Source organism: Ursus maritimus, unplaced genomic scaffold, assembly GCF_017311325.1.
Source record: "Ursus maritimus isolate PB19 unplaced genomic scaffold, ASM1731132v1 scaffold_13, whole genome shotgun sequence".
NCBI classification, from domain to species: Eukaryota; Metazoa; Chordata; class Mammalia; order Carnivora; family Ursidae; genus Ursus; species Ursus maritimus.
The window spans coordinates 3,376,715-3,395,994 of NW_024423675.1; the positions used below are offsets into that span (position 1 = coordinate 3,376,715).

Consider the following 19,280-nt stretch of genomic DNA (forward strand, 5'->3'; position numbering starts at 1 on the left):
CCTGGACTTGTGCTCAAGGCCCTGATGGCTCACACTCAGCACACTGAGCCTTGCTGGGTCCCTACCGAAGCCCAGCATGCTTTCAGAAGACCCACCTTCACCAGCAGCAATGTCTTGCTTCCTTATGTGGCTTAAATACAAATTGTTGTTGTTGCTATTAAAGCAACATTAAAGAAAAACTTGAAAGAAGAAATTTGTAGTCCCACAACGCAGTCACAATTTCAATACATTTCAGGGCAACTGACATTTCCTGAGAGGCCCCCTGGGCCTGCACTGGTGACACTGAGAGATGAGCCAGTCACTGTCCTTGTGAGGAACCTAGCATTTGGGCCAGGGGCTGGGGAGACAGACACACATGCAGATGCGGGGAGAGGTGAGACGAGGGCTCCCCGAGTGGGTGCTTAGCCTCAACGGGGGCTCAGGAAACGGGTTTCCTCGAGAGGGGGCAGTAACTTGATTCTTAAAGGATGAAGGACAAAGTCAGAGAAGAAAATGCTTGAAGAATGTCCAAGGTAGAGGGGAGACAGCAGAGGCACAGAGAGCAGCAGAAACAACCAGTGGCAGGAAGTGCAAAGCGGTGGATTCTGTTAGGGGTCAAGTTGGAGGAGAGGAGTGGAAGGTGACACTGGAGGTAGCTACAGACCGAACCCGTACGAGCAAGCACGAAGGTCTTGCTGAGAAGCTTGGGCGTTATTTTACAGCTGAGGGGACCCACTGCCAGGAGCCGGTTTCCCCTGCTTGGTGGGAGTTAATTAAAAAAGAAAAAAGAAAAAAGACCCTGAGGTGCAAGACTCCCTTAGTAACAGGTAACATTTACTCATGCTTTTCAAATGTATTATCTTGTTCCTAGGTTCTCATCAGGTCAGGGGCCCATCACGAGGCAAAGGATCGCCGTGTACGGTCTGAGGACCCAAACTTAGGTCATAAGCACATCACGTGGCCTCTCCCTTCTTCAGCCTGACATGGACATGGCACCTAAGCTGCTTCCGGTATCTGGCCAGCGGGTCGAGCTGAATGAGGTTGCACTGGTTGCCTTCAAAGCTAAGTCAGGAGCCAGAGGCCACCCGGATTTACTTCCTGGAGCTGAAGCTGCTCACCGAGGAGAAGGGGGCACCGAGCTCCCACTGAGGGGAGCCTGGGAGACGGGGGCTTCTTCCCTGAGACAAAATATTCTCAGGCCCTGGGAAGAGGTGGCAGCCACTGGGAGGCAGAATTGCAAAATCAAGGACCCCGGGGCTGCAAGGGCCTTCGGGAGGTCCCGTGGTGTCCTGTCTGGGTTCTACATTCTCCTGTGGGAGGCAGGAGAAAGCAGTGGTGATAATACAAGATTTGGGTTTGCACTGAAGCTCTGCCACATCGTGGGGAGTTGGCGAACCTCTCTGCACTCATTTCCTTCTCTGAAAATGGAGAGAAAATAGAACCTCCGTCACAGGGTGGATGTGAGGGTTAAGTGCGATCATTTACGAGAACAGTTGAGAAGGATACCTGGTCCACACACGTATGCAAGAGATGTGAGCTACTAGCACACGCTGAATGGAACAAAGAGGAAGAACTCCCTCTAAATGCAGGGAGGCTGAAGGATAGAAAATACCGAAACGTGATTACACACTGGCACAGACACACACAATTGTGGATAGAATGCTATTACTTCTGTTGAGAAACTTGTAAAAATCAACCCAACGGGCGCCTGGGTGGTGCAGTCGTTAAGTGTCTGCCTTATTGAAAAGCGATCCTGGCGTTCTGGGATCGAACCCCACATCGGGCTCCTCCACTGGGAGCCTGCTTCTTCCTCTCCCACTCCCCCTGCTTGTGCTCCCTCTCTCGCTGGCTGTCTCTATCTCTGTCGAATAAATAAATAAAATCTAAAAAAAGAAAAATCAACCCAAACCTCCCCGAATGTAACCCTTCTCTCCGCTTCTCTAGCCTTCGCCACTGCAGCCCGGCACGAGTCCGCTCACTCCAGGTTGCTGAGAGCGACAAGCGCGTCAACTCACCAGTTTGCGGATTTCACATTCTAAATTCTGAATACAGTCCAGTTTCCTCTTGCGGCAGCGCTGGGCTGCGATGCGGTTCTTGCTTCGCCGTCGCACGTCGTGAATGAACTCTAACTGTTCTGAGGTCAGCTTGTGCATCTTAATCATCATCTGGAAATCGTTCCGTGGAAGATCTGTGATTTGATCTACAGGAAAGGGAAGTTTGACCTGAAACCAAGAACAGTAGAATATGATTATGGTGGTTGGATTTTAGTTTGAACTCCAGCGGGCACAACATCAAAAACACGGTACAACCACCTTTTTAAGATGACCAAATAGGATGGAAACTACTGAAAGCAAGCAGTGATTAATTTTCTTGTCTCGGACACAAATAAGATGTCATATTTAGAGAGTCAAACAGAATGCGAACACACACATTATAACGTGGTTATCATTCCTGAGATTTCTGAAGCAAAGAGTAGGGGAGATACTGGAAAATGTGGACTTTTTCGCTGTTACAATTTTGTAAGAAAGGCTATGTAGTTAGTTGAAACCCACTTCCATGGAGTGGAATTTACAGGCAGACATCATCTAAGGAATTATCTGAAACACTTGAATGAGGACAGCACCGCATGCCTCGAAGAGGCTGGGAAGATGAAACCACCAGTGTGATTTTCAGTGACACGGCATAAGGAGACGCAGCGAGAGAACTCGGGTAGGCGACACCGGGGTGGACTAAGAGTTGGAATGGGCTTTAGTCCCTCCACCAGACATGAGACCTCAGGCTAGTTACCTTACTTCTCTGAGCCTCAATCTCCTCATCTGCAAAATGGGGTGTGCTTCTGAGCTGCCTAGGCATAGACAAAGCTGGGGACTTGGGCAGATTGTATTTTCAAAAATACAATGGCCTTCCCATCTCGCGTTTTCTTTTACAACATGATGTTGACTTTTCCCTATCAGAGGCGGGATGCATGTTCGTGCCTCTGGGTCACCACCATGCAGTGGGGGTCACAGTGTCTGGCTTGAGGCTGGGTCTTAGAAGAAGCTGCAGCTTTCTCTTAGGCTTCTGAGGCTGCTCTCTCTGGAGGAAAGCAGCTGCTAGGCCTAGAGGACTCTCAGGCAGCTCCGTGGAAGGCCCAAGACCGCGTGGAGAAGAACTGAGGCCTTCAGCGAACAACCAGTGTTACCTGGCCAGTCGTGTGTGCGAACCACCCTGGACATGGGTTGTCAGGCCCCGTCAAGCCTGCAGAGATGGAAGCCCCAGCCGCGGACTTCCACCTCCCGAGGTATCCCAAGCCAGAAGTGCTCCGATGGGCCCCTCCTGAGTTCCTGCCCCACAGAAATGGTGAGAGATCATCAATGATTTAAGCCATGGAGTCTGGGGGTGATTTGTTATGCAGCAGTGATAACTGATGCAGATACTGTTAGCAGCAAGATTCCAACTTCTTGACAAAGACGAATAAGCATTATCCAAGGAGAGGATGTGAGTCTCTGGGGGGATGGATCTGTGTCCTCCTTATATTCTGTCATATGCACAGGCCTGGATCTTCCAGCAGTTCGTCACTGTCCTCTCCAAGACTCTTAGTGATGATGCAAGGACTTCGGGGTTCGGTTCTGGTCCTGTTTCAGGAAAGGAAGGTTGAGCGTTGCTTGGCCAAGAGACAAAGTTGTCTGCCTCGGCTCAGATGCACTTAATTCTTGCTTACATGAGCGGCTGCTTTTGGTGAACCAGCAGATGGCGCTGTAAACCTAAACTTCTTCAAGTGCCAGCCCAGCGCTGTCCAATACAAACAAGAGCTGTGATTTTGCGTTTCTAGCAGCCACATTAAAGAGAGTGAAAAGAAACAACTGAAATTATTTTAATAGTATATTTAATTTAGTCCAATGGGTCCACGATATTTTCAACATGTAATTAATATAAACCTTATCGAGATAGTTTGCTTTTTTGGCACTACATTTTCAAAACTGGAGGCTTATTTTGCACTTAGCACAATTTAGAACAAGGCACATTTCTAGGGCTCGATAGCCACGTGTGGCGTGCGGCTGCTACACTGGACAGCACAGCTCTAGGAGATGGAACAAATGGGACGCAATGAACTGGAGTAACCAGAAAAACAGGAGGGCCTGGGTTTAATGGATCAAAATATTTTTGGGTGCAGAAACCAAGCCCTCGTTAATATTCAGAAGCTGCAGTGTTATGTCTGTGTCATTTAGGGGAGTCAAATGAAGATCCTCTATTTTGAGCTCAGGCTTTTGCTCTGATTGCATCAGATGCAGGAAGACGAGTCTAGATCCTGGCATTTATGGCTAGTTAATCCCCGTGCACAAAGGCAGTCACACTGCACGATCGTTTGACTTTCTGTGGCTGGATGACTGCTTTGGCAGGTTCCTTCATAGCTCCGAGCCTGCTAGACGTGGCATTTGCTGCGGGCTCCCAATGGGTGCTCTGATTCAACTTCCGCCTGGTGAACTGTGTCCCATGACACCTGCACAATTTTGGCCCAAGAAAGCAACATCGCAACAGCACACGTTCCACTACACTCAGCTCAGCCCTGCTCCCACTGCTGAAGGCAGGCAGCCAGGGAAGCCAGCAGGCTTTGTCCACGGGCTGTGTTTGCACAGGGCTTATAATGATACGGAGACTGTTTGATTTCCCTTTATACCCTTTGGATAACAAACAGACACTCCAATCCTGGACAGTGCCTAACTCACACAGAGATCAGCCTGGCGGGGACACGGATGTTTCCACACCAGGCAGAAGCCTTGTTTGCACACAGAGGTTGCAGCACGGCGGGGCCTCGTGCAGGCGCCCCCTCTGCCTACGACAAAGCAATGCGGCTTCTGCTCTGAATCCTGTTTACTTCTTTTCCCAAAGAATATGTACCCACAATTCAGCCCACGGGGAAAGTCAAAAAGGCCTTCTAGACCGAGAGCTACTGTATTTAAAATCATCCAGACAGCGAATAGAACACACCAGGGGAACAGGACAGAGGTTGACAGGAAAAGGAAAAATCAACAATGCTCGTTTCAAAGTCCTTGAAGCAAAAGGCCATATAAAGTTTCGGCAGAGCTGTTGCAACTCCAGCTGCTTTTTAAAGAGGTCAAAGGAAAAGAAAATAGTCAACTATAGACCTTCCATGTGAAAGAAACCCCACGGCTGACCACTCTTGCTTCTTTTTAATAGGCTCTGTTAGCCCTCACACAAGGGAGAGCTTACACTGACTACCAAGAGGAAGTCCCGAAGTTTCTTGGGTGGAGCAGTGGTTAACTTGGCCACTGCTCTTTCTTATCTGCAGAGTAGTAAGTTCCAAGCCAGTGGACATCTTCCTTGGAGATAAACAGCAGCCACAGACCCCCTTATGGAGCGGGGAGAATATTCCATTCTCAAGCTTGCAGGCCACCCAATACTCCCCAAATGGGGCTGAAAGTCAGCCAATGTGACTCGGCCTTTGAAGGTTCAAACACTTCGAGAGGGCGGAGGCCCTCCTCCCTTTCCTCTGGAGAATTCTTGTAACCCAATTAAGCCCTGTACGGCTTACCATCTTATTTATTGTCCCTCCACACACTTCTTCTTCCAGGATTTTCCTCCTCAGCAGTGGTTTCGTTTTCTCTCACTGGACCCTCAGAAACAGTGCCAAGCACCCCACCTAACAAGACGAAATGTGCTGCCAGTTCCCACCACCACCTGTCTGAACGCTGGCTGCACCTGCCGTCAGCCTACCGGAGGCACAGGACGCGAAGCCCATCAGGCATCTGAGGCTAAGCTCGCTGCACAGCAGGCGAAGGGCCCGCAGGACGGACGGTACTGATTTCTCATGGCTGCTGCTCGTCCCCACCCACTAGCCCCACCTCGGTTTTCAGTGGAGACTCAAAGCCAGGCGCAGCCACCGAGTCAGCAAGCCGAGGGCCCCGCGGGGCCCCGTGCGCGGTCTGCTACCGTTGATCTGCTACTCGCTCTCCTCGGCCCTCCGGAGCGGGACCGGAAGCAAAGGACAGAGGGCTTTCCAGCCCAGTCCCAGGACCGGACTGCTGAACAGCGACTGGAGCGGGGTTAGACCTTCTGGGGGCTCCAGCTCATGAGCACCTGGTGAAATGGGGGTCGCTGCAGGGTGCTGAGGAGCCCCGGCCCCAGGGGCCCGCAGAAGGTGGGAGAAAGCTATGACACCTAGATGGTAAATGAAACCTAAATATTCCTGCTCCAGGGCCTGAGCAGGGGTGCCGTGGGACCCGGGGGGCCAGCACCTCCTCCCGCGCAACAGAAATCCATGGTTCCACCTCTCTCCTTACCAACAACCACCCCATTCTGGGCCAGAACTACCCCTTGCTCCCAGTTAAACAAAAATACCATTAACAATTATATAAGAATGATAACTTCTTGCAGAAAATTCAAATATGAGACAAAAGAGGAGAAAAAATTCCCACCCCCAAACAACGGCTGTCTTGCTCCGGCGCACTCCCCGTGACCTGTTTCCTCTGCATCTTTGGTGCAGGGCTGTAAGCAGCCCACAGCCGCCTCACCTCACCGTGCCTCTTACCACATTTCACTTGCCCAGAGCTGCTGGTTTGCTGAATGGGAGCTATTGGAGAAGCTGCACAGAGATGCAAAGGTTGCAGGAAAAGCTGAAAACGAGCATTTCCTCTAGAAATCCCAGCGGAAGCTGGTTTGTGCAGCTTCTTCCCTCCCTCCTTTCTTGGTTACACTACCAGAGGTTGAACAGAAGCCGCGGGAGCTGGATCATGCTAGCAGTCCCCTGAGGCCCAATGCCTTTAACACCTATGCTCTTACAAGACACCGGGATCTCTGTACCTCGTCAGGGGAGGTAGCAAGATGCCCACTGGGCTGATGATTCAGTGCTGCGGGCAGGGGGACAGCCAGGTCCGTGCTAGACAGACGCCCCAGACAGAATCTCCCACTAAGAGACGTTTCCTGCACAATTGTCCTTCTGCCCTCTATTCTCTCGGTCCAGTTTGCAGAACAAATGCAGGACACCTGGGATTTAGTTGTACCGCAATTAATTAGCTGTGTGACCTCAGGCCAGTCTTTCTTTCTCTCTGTCCTGAAGTTCTTTGAGGATCTGTGAGAGAGGAAGATAATACATGCCCTACTTAGCTTACAGGATGGCTGCGAAGAATAAAATTGGATAACAGACGGAGAAAGTGCTTTGAAAAGTCTGAATTGCCTGATAGATGTGAGGTATTATTAATTCTGTTGATTAGCCCTATCTTTCCTTGTCACATGGTTTCTTCTTCTAGACGGTACGCTTTGGAATTCCAGATGCTAAGAACATCTTTCAGGACGACACAAAAACATCGCTTTAATTAAAAATACAGCCGACTTCTATGCTGCCTAGCAAAGTTTTCTTTTTATTAGGCAGACCAATCAGAGGCATTTTAAGAAAGATGCCTGATTCAATGAACCACAAAAATGACTATAAAAGTTTTACATACAACATATGTCTGGAAGTTGGCATGTGAGTGGAAGAGTTAGAGTCAGACACGGCTCTCCCACTTTGTCACACGTCAGACATGATTTCTCCCTGCTCCCACATGTGCATCAGCACACACATACACGCAGCCTCACTCTCACAAGCTTTATCCTCCTGACATGAAATGTGTTCAGAGAGCAGGTCCATCGAATCGATCCTTTTGGCCATGCAAATCCATTGTCTTTCTAGTGCTTCCTTACGAAAAGCTACAATTACTTAGAAATGCTTGTGGTATAAAACCATCTCACGAAGAAGATTACGCCTTGGAAAAGGCTTGTGACTTGTCTATAATTTTCAAATTGTAAAAATGAACCTGTATACCAAAACGAGATAGCATTTCACATGCACTAGGATGGGGATAATAAAGCCAGGCAGCACCAGTGCTGGCGAGGGTGTGGAGAAACGGGAGCCCACAGGGCGTCTGGGTGGCTCAGTCGGTTAAACGTCTGCCTTCAGCTCAGCTCATGATCCCAGGGTCCTGGGATCGAGTCCTGCATTTGGCTCCCCGCTTAGCGGGGAGTCTGCTTTTCCCTCTGCCCCTTACCCCTCTCGTGCTCTCTCTCTGTCAAATAAAAAAAAAAAAAGAAAAGAAAAGAAACGGGAGCCCTCGTGCACCTCTGGTGGGAATGTCAAATGGGGTCGTTACCTTGGAAGACAGTCTGGTAGTTCCTCAAAAGGTTAAACATATAGTTTTCATATGATTTAGCGATTCTATGGCTAGATACATGACGAAGACAACTGAAAACTTATGTCTACAGAACACTTGCACACCAATGCTAATAGTCCAAAAGAGGAAACCACCCAAATGCCCCCAACCGCTCAACGGATCAACAAACTGTGGTATATCCAGAGTAGATGATTCCTCAGCAATAAAAAAGAACAAAGCACCGATATGTGGTGGACCCCCGATACATCAATGGCAAGGATGAACCTCGAAAACACTATGCTCAGCGAGAGAAGCCAGACACAGAAGGCCACGGAGCGCAGGGTCCCATTGTTACGAGATGTTCAGAAGATGCAGATCTTAAGAGATAGAAGGTAGATTAGTGGTTGCCTGGGATTTTAAGGGGAGGACAGTGAGGAGTACTTGCTAATGGTGGTGGTGTTTCTTTTTGGGGTGGTGAAAATGTCCTGGAACTAGAGTGGTGATAGTCTAAACCCTGTGAATCATTAAAAATCCCCGAATAATTCACTTTAACGGGTAAATTTTATGGTGTGTGAACTGTATCTCAATTAAAATAATGACCCTGTGTGAGATATACATACATAAAATTCAGACATTACAGAGGTACACAGAAATGCAACTTTCCTTATATTCCTCCCCAACTTTGCCTCCTATTTTTTTCTTATTCTCCATACTGCCTTCTTAATCTTATGTATATTTATAAAGCAAAATAGGACCTTGTTATACACACTGTTTTGTTACTTTTTCTACTTAATATGACCTGTTCATATTTTTCATCATTGGAAATAAGACAACTGACTTTTTAAGTAATACAGCAAACCCAAAAGTCATAAAGAAAAAGATGGATAACTTGAGTGCATAAAACTGAAACATTTCTATATGGAAAAAAATGCCATAAATAAAAAGACCGAGTAGGAGAAAATATGGGAAACATTTCTAATGACAGGTTAATATTCCTGTGTTAGGGATTAAGGATCCTATAAATTGATTTAAAGATGAACACCACGGGAGGAAAATGGGCAAAGATGTAAAGTGGCAAGTCACAGGAAGGGACAGGTAAGTGGCACATACGCATGAGAAAAGATGTCAGCCTCCTTAGTCATCATCTTTCACCCAGCAGATGGGCAAAATTTAGGACTGGTAACAGCCAGTACTGGCAAGAACAGGGGGGAATGGACATTGAGAAACTGCTGAAGGATACAACCTTTTGGGGAAGGAGTTAGGTCGTAGTTCACAGACAAGCGTCACCTTTAACCCACTTAGGGGATCCTAACCCACAACAGTAAAAGCACCACTACTAAATACGGTCACGAAAATGTTTACTGCAGCAACTTTTATTAGAAGGGAAAAAAACTGGAAACGCCTGGACTGTCAGTTGATAGACGGTAGCTATAAGCTGTGATCTGTGGGGCCCATGGATATTAAAGAAGCATGCTTTCACCCGACGTGACTGACCTAGAGGCATGCACCTAGTAGACAGCAGTGCGAAGGAGGCAAGTTCTGAGTAATTATACAGTAAATGCCATCAAACTAACACTCAAACCCCTGGAGATGTAAATATGTGTTGGTTATCTCGTCACAGGCACAGAGAGAGCCTGCTGAATTTGATACCTTAGGGGCTGGGTATGCTGTGTTTGCTTATTTCAAAGAAGAAAATAATTTTAAAGAGCTGATTGTTGAGAAAGGACAATATTGTGCTCACTGAAGCTCTCTTCAAAGCTAGGGGACAGTTAAAAAGGATGAGAGGAGTATTGATGAGATGGTATACGCAGAACACCTCACAGACTGTAAGGAATGCTGATACTTTTTTGAGCTAACATTTTGGCTCCTGACCGAGGTAGAGGAAGAGAGGCTGGGAAGGAGCCTGGCCCATCTGTCTGGAGCACTGGACAGGTGCCTGGCCGGAGGTGAGAACTCTGTTTGGTTTCTGACTCCAGTGTCTCCCAGGACTTCACTAGGAAGGGGAGTCACTTAGACCTCTTACAAGAGCAGATCAGGGCAGGATCAGACCAACAGATGCTGGCTTCTTCTGGATCAGTTTAGCTCAGGAAAACGAGTGACAATTCACACTGTGAATGACGGATTTGCCTTCAATGTTAGTCCTGGGGACCACACTCCCACTGGGGTCAAAGTGACTCCTGGACGCAAGTTATTAACTTAAAGAGGAGCAGTCATGCTGAGTCCCTGAGACCTAATCTCTACTCTGGGAAAACTAAAATGTCAAACTGGGAGGAACTTTACCTTTAACAACCCTGTTCAAAATGCCCTTCTTGGGGGCGCTAAATGTGATTCTTGAAACGGCACAGAACTCTGGTGAAGGTTTCTGCTTTCAGTGTTAGAAATGCAAAGAACATAATTTTTTTGAAAAGTAAAAGTAAAAATATTTTTAAAGCATTGGTATTTTTCACTTTTTTATAGGTTGTATGAATCTTCCTTTTGACTGGTTCATTTAGAACTGAGACATTCTAAAGGTAGACAAGTGATGTGGCCCAAACACACAGGGAAAACACATGTGCTCTTGTTGGTGGCATTTAATTTGAAGAAGTGACTTTAAACTCTCTTTTGGGATATGAGAGAGACAAAAGGAGATGATCCAAAACTGGCAGTACCTCGAACATATGCAAATGTCATGACAACACAACCCCTTCAGCTTAATGGTGGGGCTCCTCTTAGAAAGACACTTGCCCTTTTCTCCAGACGCCAATCCTCAGCAAGATAAATCATTATGCTGATGAACCCGGCCCAGGGACTAGGCTTCTGCATCAGGGGCGCTTAGGAACAGTGTCAGGGAAAAAAAGAAAACCTCACCTAAGTTATGATGAGACAAAGAGAAACGAGTGAGGAAAGAGAGCACAACGTTTCACTCTTTTCACAACAAGTCAGTCCTCTCAGCTCGGGGCACTGGGCACAACCCAAACCTGAGGGGACAGGGTGTATTCGGACAGGAAGAGTTCCCACTCAAATTTCCTTTATAATTTCTTTGAGCTTAATTAAATCCTTCCAGGATGTTTTTCTCCATTTTCTCCCCCAGGCACTAAGAGAAGGGCCGGGAGCGGGCTCTCTAGCAACAGGAGGAAGTGACCACAGGGCATCTGTGCCCTTGGCACGGGGAGCGCTGGGATCTATTTTCAAAACATGCCCTAATTAAAACCTCCTGTGCTTCTTGCCAATCTTGCGGGGGCTGAATCAACCGCATGTGGCCCTGTGAAAAGGCACCTCACCCCGTGTGGCATTTCTGCCAGTCTGGCTGGGTTAGCATCCCTGCCTCACTAGGGGCTGATATCCCGGGAGCGCAGACACGAACCCAGGGCGCTGGCCTACGGAGGACCTGGCTGCGTCTCCTCCTGCGGTGTTCAGATAAGCAGCTCTGAGCAGGGGCTTCTCGAGGCCCTGCTCCTGCTGCTCCCGGGGCAGGTCTGACGCCCGGGTGGCAGTCTCAGGTCGGTTCCTTGTCAATCAGCCAGACGGCGCGGGATCATGACACAGACTCCCTCAGATCTTTGCAGGGGCCTCTCATGTCACAGAGGGAAAGGGGAGCAGAGGGGCGTCTATTCTTTTCTCTCCTCAGGCATGGGCGTGTTGCTCAGGATGCGGCTGCTGTTGTTCCCGCTCCATCTCCCAGCATTGGTAAGATGGGTGGAGCCTTTGGGAATGGTTATCTATAAAGCACGAGAAGGCACTCTGCTTTCGGGGGAGCAGAAACCGCTACTCAATCCCACTCCTCCTCGAAGTGATTTCTCATCATTGGTGGGGAGCTCAGGAAACGACACTCTACACAGTTGTGTGGACTGACTAGGGTGCTTCTGCAGGGACCCTGGGATCAGGAAGGGTGGTGGGCGGTCCGTCGCCTGCACCGCAAAGGACAAGGGATGGCCCCGGGGACTCCTGCTGACAAGGAAAACTTAGAGGGTGCTGGACAAGTGCCCGTTATTGTGGGTCTGTCTAGTGTCACTCAATCAATTTTGAAAGCGATTCTCTATTTTCTTTCACCCTGAAGGCGCGCAGTGCCAGGATGAGGGTGATGAGTACGGCACCCTTTCAAAGCAGAAGGAGAAAGGGCGGAGGAAGGGGGAGATCCGAAGTACCCGAACATGCCTTTCATGTATTAGACTGAACTTTTTTTTACTAAGCAGCTTGCCTCGGGACCAAAATCTAGATCAAATTTCAAGCACCTTCTAGGAAAAAAGTGGTTACTTTGGGATAACTTTGAAGCATCCTGCCTCTGTGGATGGGGAAGGCGGGCCCTTTCCTGGAACCTTTAATCTGGGAGTGGTGGGGCAGCAGGTAGAGTCCAGATAAAGGACTGCAAGAGTGGATCACATGCTTGAATTGATGCGGGTTCCCTACCTCCTGGCCCCTGTCCTGCACAGGACACGACTCACTGTCTGCTTCCGAGAACGATCCGGATTCGTCGCTGGAGTTGGTTCCATAAGACTGCTCACATTTAATTCGGGGTCGGACTTGGTTGTACACTCCATCTCCCATCAGGCCTGGCTCCTGATGCTCTGTGGCTAGGAATCTGGCTCCCTGGGAACAGGGCGAGGAGGAGAACTCACAGAGAGGGAGGCTGCAGGGTGAGCCCCCGCTTCCGTCCTCTGCGTAGGAGTAGGAGGAGCAAGAGCTGGAAGTCCTGGTCCTGGTCTCCAAGGGGGGCGAGCGAGGGCACACTTTGATTGGCACCGGGCAGCTAGTGTTGGGCCGCATCCTTCCTGGCAAATGGTCAGCCATCAGCCCACCGTGGGCGTAGGCCTGTGCGCTGGGCAGGGACTGGCCAGCCCCCACCCACAGACCCTTTGGCACCGGCTCAGAGAGGTCTTTGTCCAAACCGCTTACCCCAGAGTAAGAATGCACCGCAGAGCTCACTTGGTCACAAGCGCTCGAGGAGAAGATCACACTTCTCCGGTCCAGCTCTCCTTCCTGTTTACAGAGAGCCTCCAACCCAGGCCCCTTGAGGGGCGACCCCGTGGTGAAGTTGGACAGGTCCTTCTGGCCCAGGTGGGGCTGTCCGTAATTCCCCGGGAAAGGGGCGTAGTCAGTTTTAAGGTCACCCTGAGTGATCCCCTTGTCAAAAGGGCACGCTGAACTCCTGGCAAAGTGCTGCTGAGAGGTACTGGGCAGGCCAGACAACTCCACGCTATTTTTGATGCTGAACAGAGACCTTAAACAGGAGGGGGAGGACACGCTCCTGGATCTCTCCAGGCAGGTGGCCCCGGCGGCGGGGGCGGGGCCTGGGGCGGGGCTGGGCTGTTTCCGGTCCATTTCCACATCCCCCGCTCTGTCCTTGCTGTCAGGCTCATCTCCGGACAGGCAGAGTGTGATGCTCTCTTCCTCGTTCTCCTCACTGGGCGGTTCACTTTTAATCTGCCCCACGGCAAGCCCCGGCTTGAGGCTGTTGCTGGAGTTCTCTTCACTGAATGTGCTTGCAAAACCTGAGGTACTGTGTGATGATGCGTTGTAGACATTCTTGGTACATGCAAGCTGGTATTTCTTGTATCTGGGGTACTGCGTTAACGCGTCCTTTTCGGAGCTCTCCTTGGTGTCGGCCGGCACATCGGACTCGGGCAGCAAAGCTTGCTCCTTCTCGGCTACGGGGATGGCGGTGGCCTCAAAGCTGCTGGGGTCTGGAAGCATCTGGTCCCTGGGGCACGCCATCTTGGCGGTCTCTGAGTCCATCGTCTCCTCCTCTTCCTCCTCCTCCTCTCCGGCGGAGTTCTCCCGGTCCTCGTGCGGGCGCTGGCACGCAGCGTCCTTCCGGCACACGAACAGGCCATCCTCGCTGTTCAGGAGCTGGGTCTGCAGGAAGCTGAAGCAGGAGTCCTCCAGGTTATGCATGCGCAGGAACTCAGCACAGCGGATGACCTCGCGGATGTTTTCTCTGCTGAGTAATAGCTTGGCGGTGTAGGCAAACTGTAACAGAGGCCCAAAGCCCCTGGCCGTGACCTGCAAAACAAACAGGGAAATTACCATCAGCACGGCTATTGTCCCGAATCCCTCAACTGAAGCAAGATAACCAGACAGTGCTAATGTCCCAGAATAAAGACTGCAAAGGAGCAGTTAATCTCGCACCGGGTCAGCAACGACTCTGCTTCCAGTAATTAGTGCCTGTCTCCTGCTTGCCTCCGCCCCACTTCATCACCTGGCACATGGCATTGCAAATCACCCGGGTCAAGTGGTGAAACCAGATGACAAGGGGTTCAGTGTTTACGCTAATGAAATACCCCGGCAAAAACGCATGGTAACAATGGGAAGCCTATTAATTTCCTCCCAATCAGTCCCGTGGAGAGCCCTTCTAGTAAGGAGAGCCGTGACACTTGCGGCTCACTTGAGCCAAAGAAAGCATTCTATTTTTCTTGTCAACTGCAAAACTGGCAATGTGGCCTGTTAAAACCTGAAAGTCCACAGGGGTTGAAAAATAGTTTTCCCTCACTTAACAAGTTAAAGAGCGACATGAAAGCAACTTCTGTTTTTCTCATTCATCATGGTTTCCAGATGGGACTTTTCCGTCATCACGTCCTACCTGATCTTACAGGAATACCAGAGATGACGATAGTCCAAAGCAGTGTTCTCAACCCCAAAATCAACTCCTGGCCCAGAAAGAATGGGGGTTACAGAACGAAACAGGCCAGCTGCCATTTAAAGGGTTCAAGTTGCTGAGCGGCGCGGGAAATAGGCTACTCCTTGCCTAATTATGAGCAGTGGCTTTGCCATGCAGCCGTCTTCTTTCCTGCTAAATCTTCAGAGGCTCAGCCTACCACTGTCAGGTGCTCCTCATGCTTTACATTTTACCGACTGAAAATGTGCTATTTATGCATGGCTTTGTGTCGGCACACCCCCCCATATGCACAGAGAATGACTGAGAAGATTAGAAATACATTGCCTAAGGCCAACTGTTCTCTCAGATGGAAGTGGATTAAAGTTGCTGGTGTTCAGGGCAGGCTTCCTCGCCCTCTATGCAAACCTACATGCATCTTCTAGGTTCTTGCAAGCACTGCTGACCCCATAGGAAGGGGAGGCAGATCTGCGGATCATGTGGACACATCGAATGAAAGCAGCCATCATGGGGCGTCCTTGTTGAAGCTCCAGGAGCAGTGATTACAAAGTATCTAAGGGCGTAGGTGCTGAGCAAGTCGAACTGGCCGGCTCTGTAGCTGACTCCCCCAGGTACTGAATTCATCGCAGCCTCCAGAGCCAAAACTCTTGTGAGGACGTCCATCCCTCGTCTGAGATCCAACTTGGACACCACCTCCTATGGGAGCGGTCTCCCAGCCTCTTAGAACAAACGATACCAGCCTCTCAGTCCATCGCTAGGGTGAGAATGCCCTGGATTGTTCAGGGCAGCGCTGACTTTATATGCGACATTCTTTCCAGTAAGGGAAATTTCTTAGATATATAACTGAATGGGATTTTAATTGTCCGTATTTTGGAAGGACTTTAAATAAAATTCCAAATTAAAAAAAAAAAAAAAAAACCAACCCCAAACCTCTGTCAGATAATGAGTCCCAAGATATTTGGTTAAAAAAAGAATACAACAAAAAACATGACCGCTAGACTCACATTATAGTTCCAAGGGCAATCACTGTCATCTCACTTTTATTATACTTAATTGGGTCTGTTTCTACTGTTAGCAAGCTCCTTAGATCAGGGACGGCTCCGTTTCTCTTTATAACTCTGCATCTGATTAGGGTTGCTAACACGGTACACACCTGATAAAAGCCTGTGTGGTACTGAAACGTTGTAAGTCTACCTGTGCCCCTAACATATGATGACAGTGTACAGAAAGTAACAACACCGACTGTTTGGTGAGTATCGTCTCAAATTACTTTCCGAGCAAGTCACTGTGTAAACCAATAAACCACGCCAACCAACCGGTCAAAGGCAGGCAACAGTCCTTATCTGTCCTATCCCCTAGGACCACTATTGAAACAGCGCATCTGACCCACCTTTGTGTCCTACTCAGCTGACACGGTAATAGATTCAACAAATGCAGTATCTACTATATCTGTTTTATGTACTTTTCCCCCAGGAACCTTTCAAAGGGAGTGCAAAGCAAGAAAGTACACATTTACAGGTAAGCAAAGCAAGCAATGGGGACGTCACATGACCCACTTCTTCGTTATAAAGAGAAGAATGGCCTAATCAAGGCAGAGGTGACCCCCCCACAAGGAAGCATTTTTTTGTTCCACTCCCAGGCAATCTGCCAGTTGCTGAATGGAAACACATCTTGAGTTTGGGTAGATGTGCTCAGTATACGGGAAATGGGGGACACTCTCCTCAAAGTCATTTGTATTTTTTATACAGTCCTCCCTTATGGTCATACCCTTTTTATTTTGATGCCATTCGTCTCAGTAAGTCCTGCCACTGTCCCCCACTATGGCTGCTTTTAAAGAAAATTCCTAGAGAAAACAGGAACACCCCTGAGGATGACTAGATTAGTCATGGGCATCGCCACCTGCCACATGGCTACAAGGAGCTGGAGGAAGCCTCTCCATGCAGGGACAAGCTGATGCGGAAATGTTTGAGTGGGACTGAGGGTGCCAATGAGCACAGTTTCTACATCCCAAATCACACCTTTCAGGCCGAGAAGACGGGACTGGAGGAGATAATGCTAAGCGAAATAAGTCAAGCAGAGAAAGACAATTATCATATGGTTTCACTCATTTATGGAACATAAGAAGTAGGAAGATCGGTAGAAGAAATGGTAGAAAGAAGAGGGGGTGAACAGAAGGGGGAATGAACCATGAGAGACTATGGACTCTGGGAAACAAACTGAGGACCTCAGAGGGGAGGGGGGTGGGGGAATGGGATAAGCTGGTGATGGGTAGTAAGGAGGGCACGTATTGCATGGTGCACTGGGTGCTATACACAACTAATGAATCATCGAACTTTACATCAAAAACTTGGGATGTACTGTATGGTGACTAACTTAATAAAAAATTATTATTAAAAAAAAGGAAGACATTATGAGCTTGAAATGATCATCGTATGGTCATTAAAGAGTCATGATTAAAAACAGGATTGTAAACTGTCATTCAAGTTGAAGATCAGAGGAAACAGTGTCTTCACCGTGAAATTTCAAGAGTCCATAACCAGCTCTCCCCTCACATGAGTTTAAATCCTGCTTTGTCGTATTCAGTTTTGCTCAGTTTTGTTCAGCTTCTGTGTGCAAGGCTTTGTCTAGTTACCATCTACCAAGTACTCCTAGCACCCAGCACCATGCCGGCTGGTTCTCGTAATGCACTGCAAAGCAGGCGTGACTGCCTCTATTTTGGAGACAAGGAAACAGGGAGGTGAAGCAATTCATTCAAGGTCATAGAGCTGGGATTCCAATCCAAGTGCTATAAGGAACGGATAAGTACGAGACTAGGCCCCGTGCCCAAGAAACCTACAATGTAGTATTGTAGATACACCTTAACAGTGGAAAGTTAATTATCAGATAACAACATCAGTCAACAATGGAAAGGCAATCACAAGATTACATGATTAGTTGTCAACTGAGAAATCCCAACCAGTTCAGAAGAGAAGGCGACTGCTGAGGTCTGTGGGGATCCCTTGAGCCCTCATAAGCAGGACACCTGGAGTGCCGTGAAATCGCCCATGTCCACTCTGGGTCAAGAGCTGCTTTGGTACACGTTAGGCCAGCTGTGATTAACTCCAAATATACAAAACAGAAAGCAAGTGCCCATCACATATGCAGGCCATGTCAAATCAGGCAGAGTCTTTCTAAATATTGGTTTTAGCCTCTGTTTGGTAGCTTGCACTGTCTTTCCATTTTTAGGAATCATTTAAACTCACTCACCGTACACAGAAAGCAAATATCCAGGTACCAATGGAAAGCTGTATGTTTATGAAACCATGATCACAAGGCTGCATTGTTATTTACTTTCCGTTTTGAACAAGTAAGGCTCTGGTAATGGGAAAAATAAGAAGGGTGGGAAGTGGAGAATCCCACATAAAACTAACGACCCATAAAAACGTTATTTAAAAAGGTAATGATCATAAAGTTAGAGTGGAATGAAGAGGCTAGAAATAGCAAAGCAGCTCCGTTTCACTGATAGTAATGGAGCGGTGTTGCACTGCTCTAAGGGAAGCCGTCGTATCTCTCTTGCCCTCTGCTCCCAAGCAGGTGATGAGCTTCTCCAGCAGTTGGCACACACAAGGCAAGTGGCCTTGACCTTTGGGTTTCAGGTCTGAAAGAAACAAGGTCAAAGTGGGATTCATCCCTGGGACGCAAGGGTGGTTCAACATTCACAAATCTATCAGTGTGATAGATTTTATCAACAAGAAAAAAGCCAAAAATCATATGATCCTCTCAATTGATGCAGAAAAAGCATTTGACAAAATACAGCATCCTTTCCTGATTCAAACCCTTCAGAGTGTAGGGATAGAGGGTATAATCCTCAATTTCATAAAAACCATCTATGAAAAGCCTACAACGAATATCATTCTCAATGGGGAAAAGCTGGAAGCCTTTCCCTTAAGATCAGGAACACAACAAGGATGCCCACTATCGCCACTATTATTCAACATAGTACTAGAAGTCCTTGCAACAGCAATCAGGCAACAAAAAGGGATCAAAGGTATCCAAATCGGCAAAGAAGAAGTCAAAATGTCTCTCTTCGCAGATGACATGATACTCTATATGGAAAACCCAAAAGAATCTGCTCCCAAACTATTAGAAGTTATAGAGCAATTCAGTAATGTGGCGGGATACAAAATCAATGCTCAGAAATCAGTTGCATTTCTATACACAAATAATGAGACTGAAGAAAGAGAAATTAGGGAATCCATCCCATTTACAATAGCACCAAAAACCATACGTTACCTTGGAATTAACTTAACCAGAGACATAAAGGACCTTTATTCTAGAAACTATAAATCACTCTTAAAAGACATTGAGGAAGACATAAAAAGATGGAAAGATATTCCATGCTCATGGATCGGAAGAATTAACATAGTTAAAATGTCCATGCTACCCAGAGCAATCTACACTCTCAATGCTATCCCGATCCAAATACCAAGGACATTTTTCAAAGAACTGGAACAAATAGTCCTTAAATTTGTATGGAACCAGAAAAGGCCCCGAATCTCCAAGGAACTGTTGAAAAGGAAAAACAAAGCTGGGGGCATCACAATGCC

The 19,280-nt window shown here is 48.1% G+C and overlaps 2 protein-coding genes across 9 annotated transcripts in view; one reads left to right on the plus strand and one right to left on the minus strand.

Annotated features, from left to right (window-relative positions):
- GJA10 (gap junction protein alpha 10) overlaps window positions 1-1,746 on the plus strand; it is a 36,363-nt gene extending 34,617 nt beyond the window's left edge. The window contains exon 6 of the transcript XR_005834294.1: window positions 851-1,746. The gene's annotated coding sequence lies outside the window, so the exon portion shown is untranslated. The remainder of the gene's footprint in view (window positions 1-850) is intronic.
- BACH2 (BTB domain and CNC homolog 2) overlaps window positions 1-19,280 on the minus strand; it is a 347,862-nt gene that overhangs the window by 3,178 nt on the left and 325,404 nt on the right. For all 8 annotated transcript variants that reach the window (XM_040627541.1, XM_040627544.1, XM_040627540.1 and 5 more), the window contains 2 exons: window positions 12,492-14,084; window positions 1,995-2,201 (listed from right to left, as the gene is read on the minus strand). In XM_040627541.1, coding sequence (XP_040483475.1) covers window positions 1,995-2,201; window positions 12,492-14,084 — 1,800 coding nt within the window. The remainder of the gene's footprint in view (window positions 1-1,994; window positions 2,202-12,491; window positions 14,085-19,280) is intronic.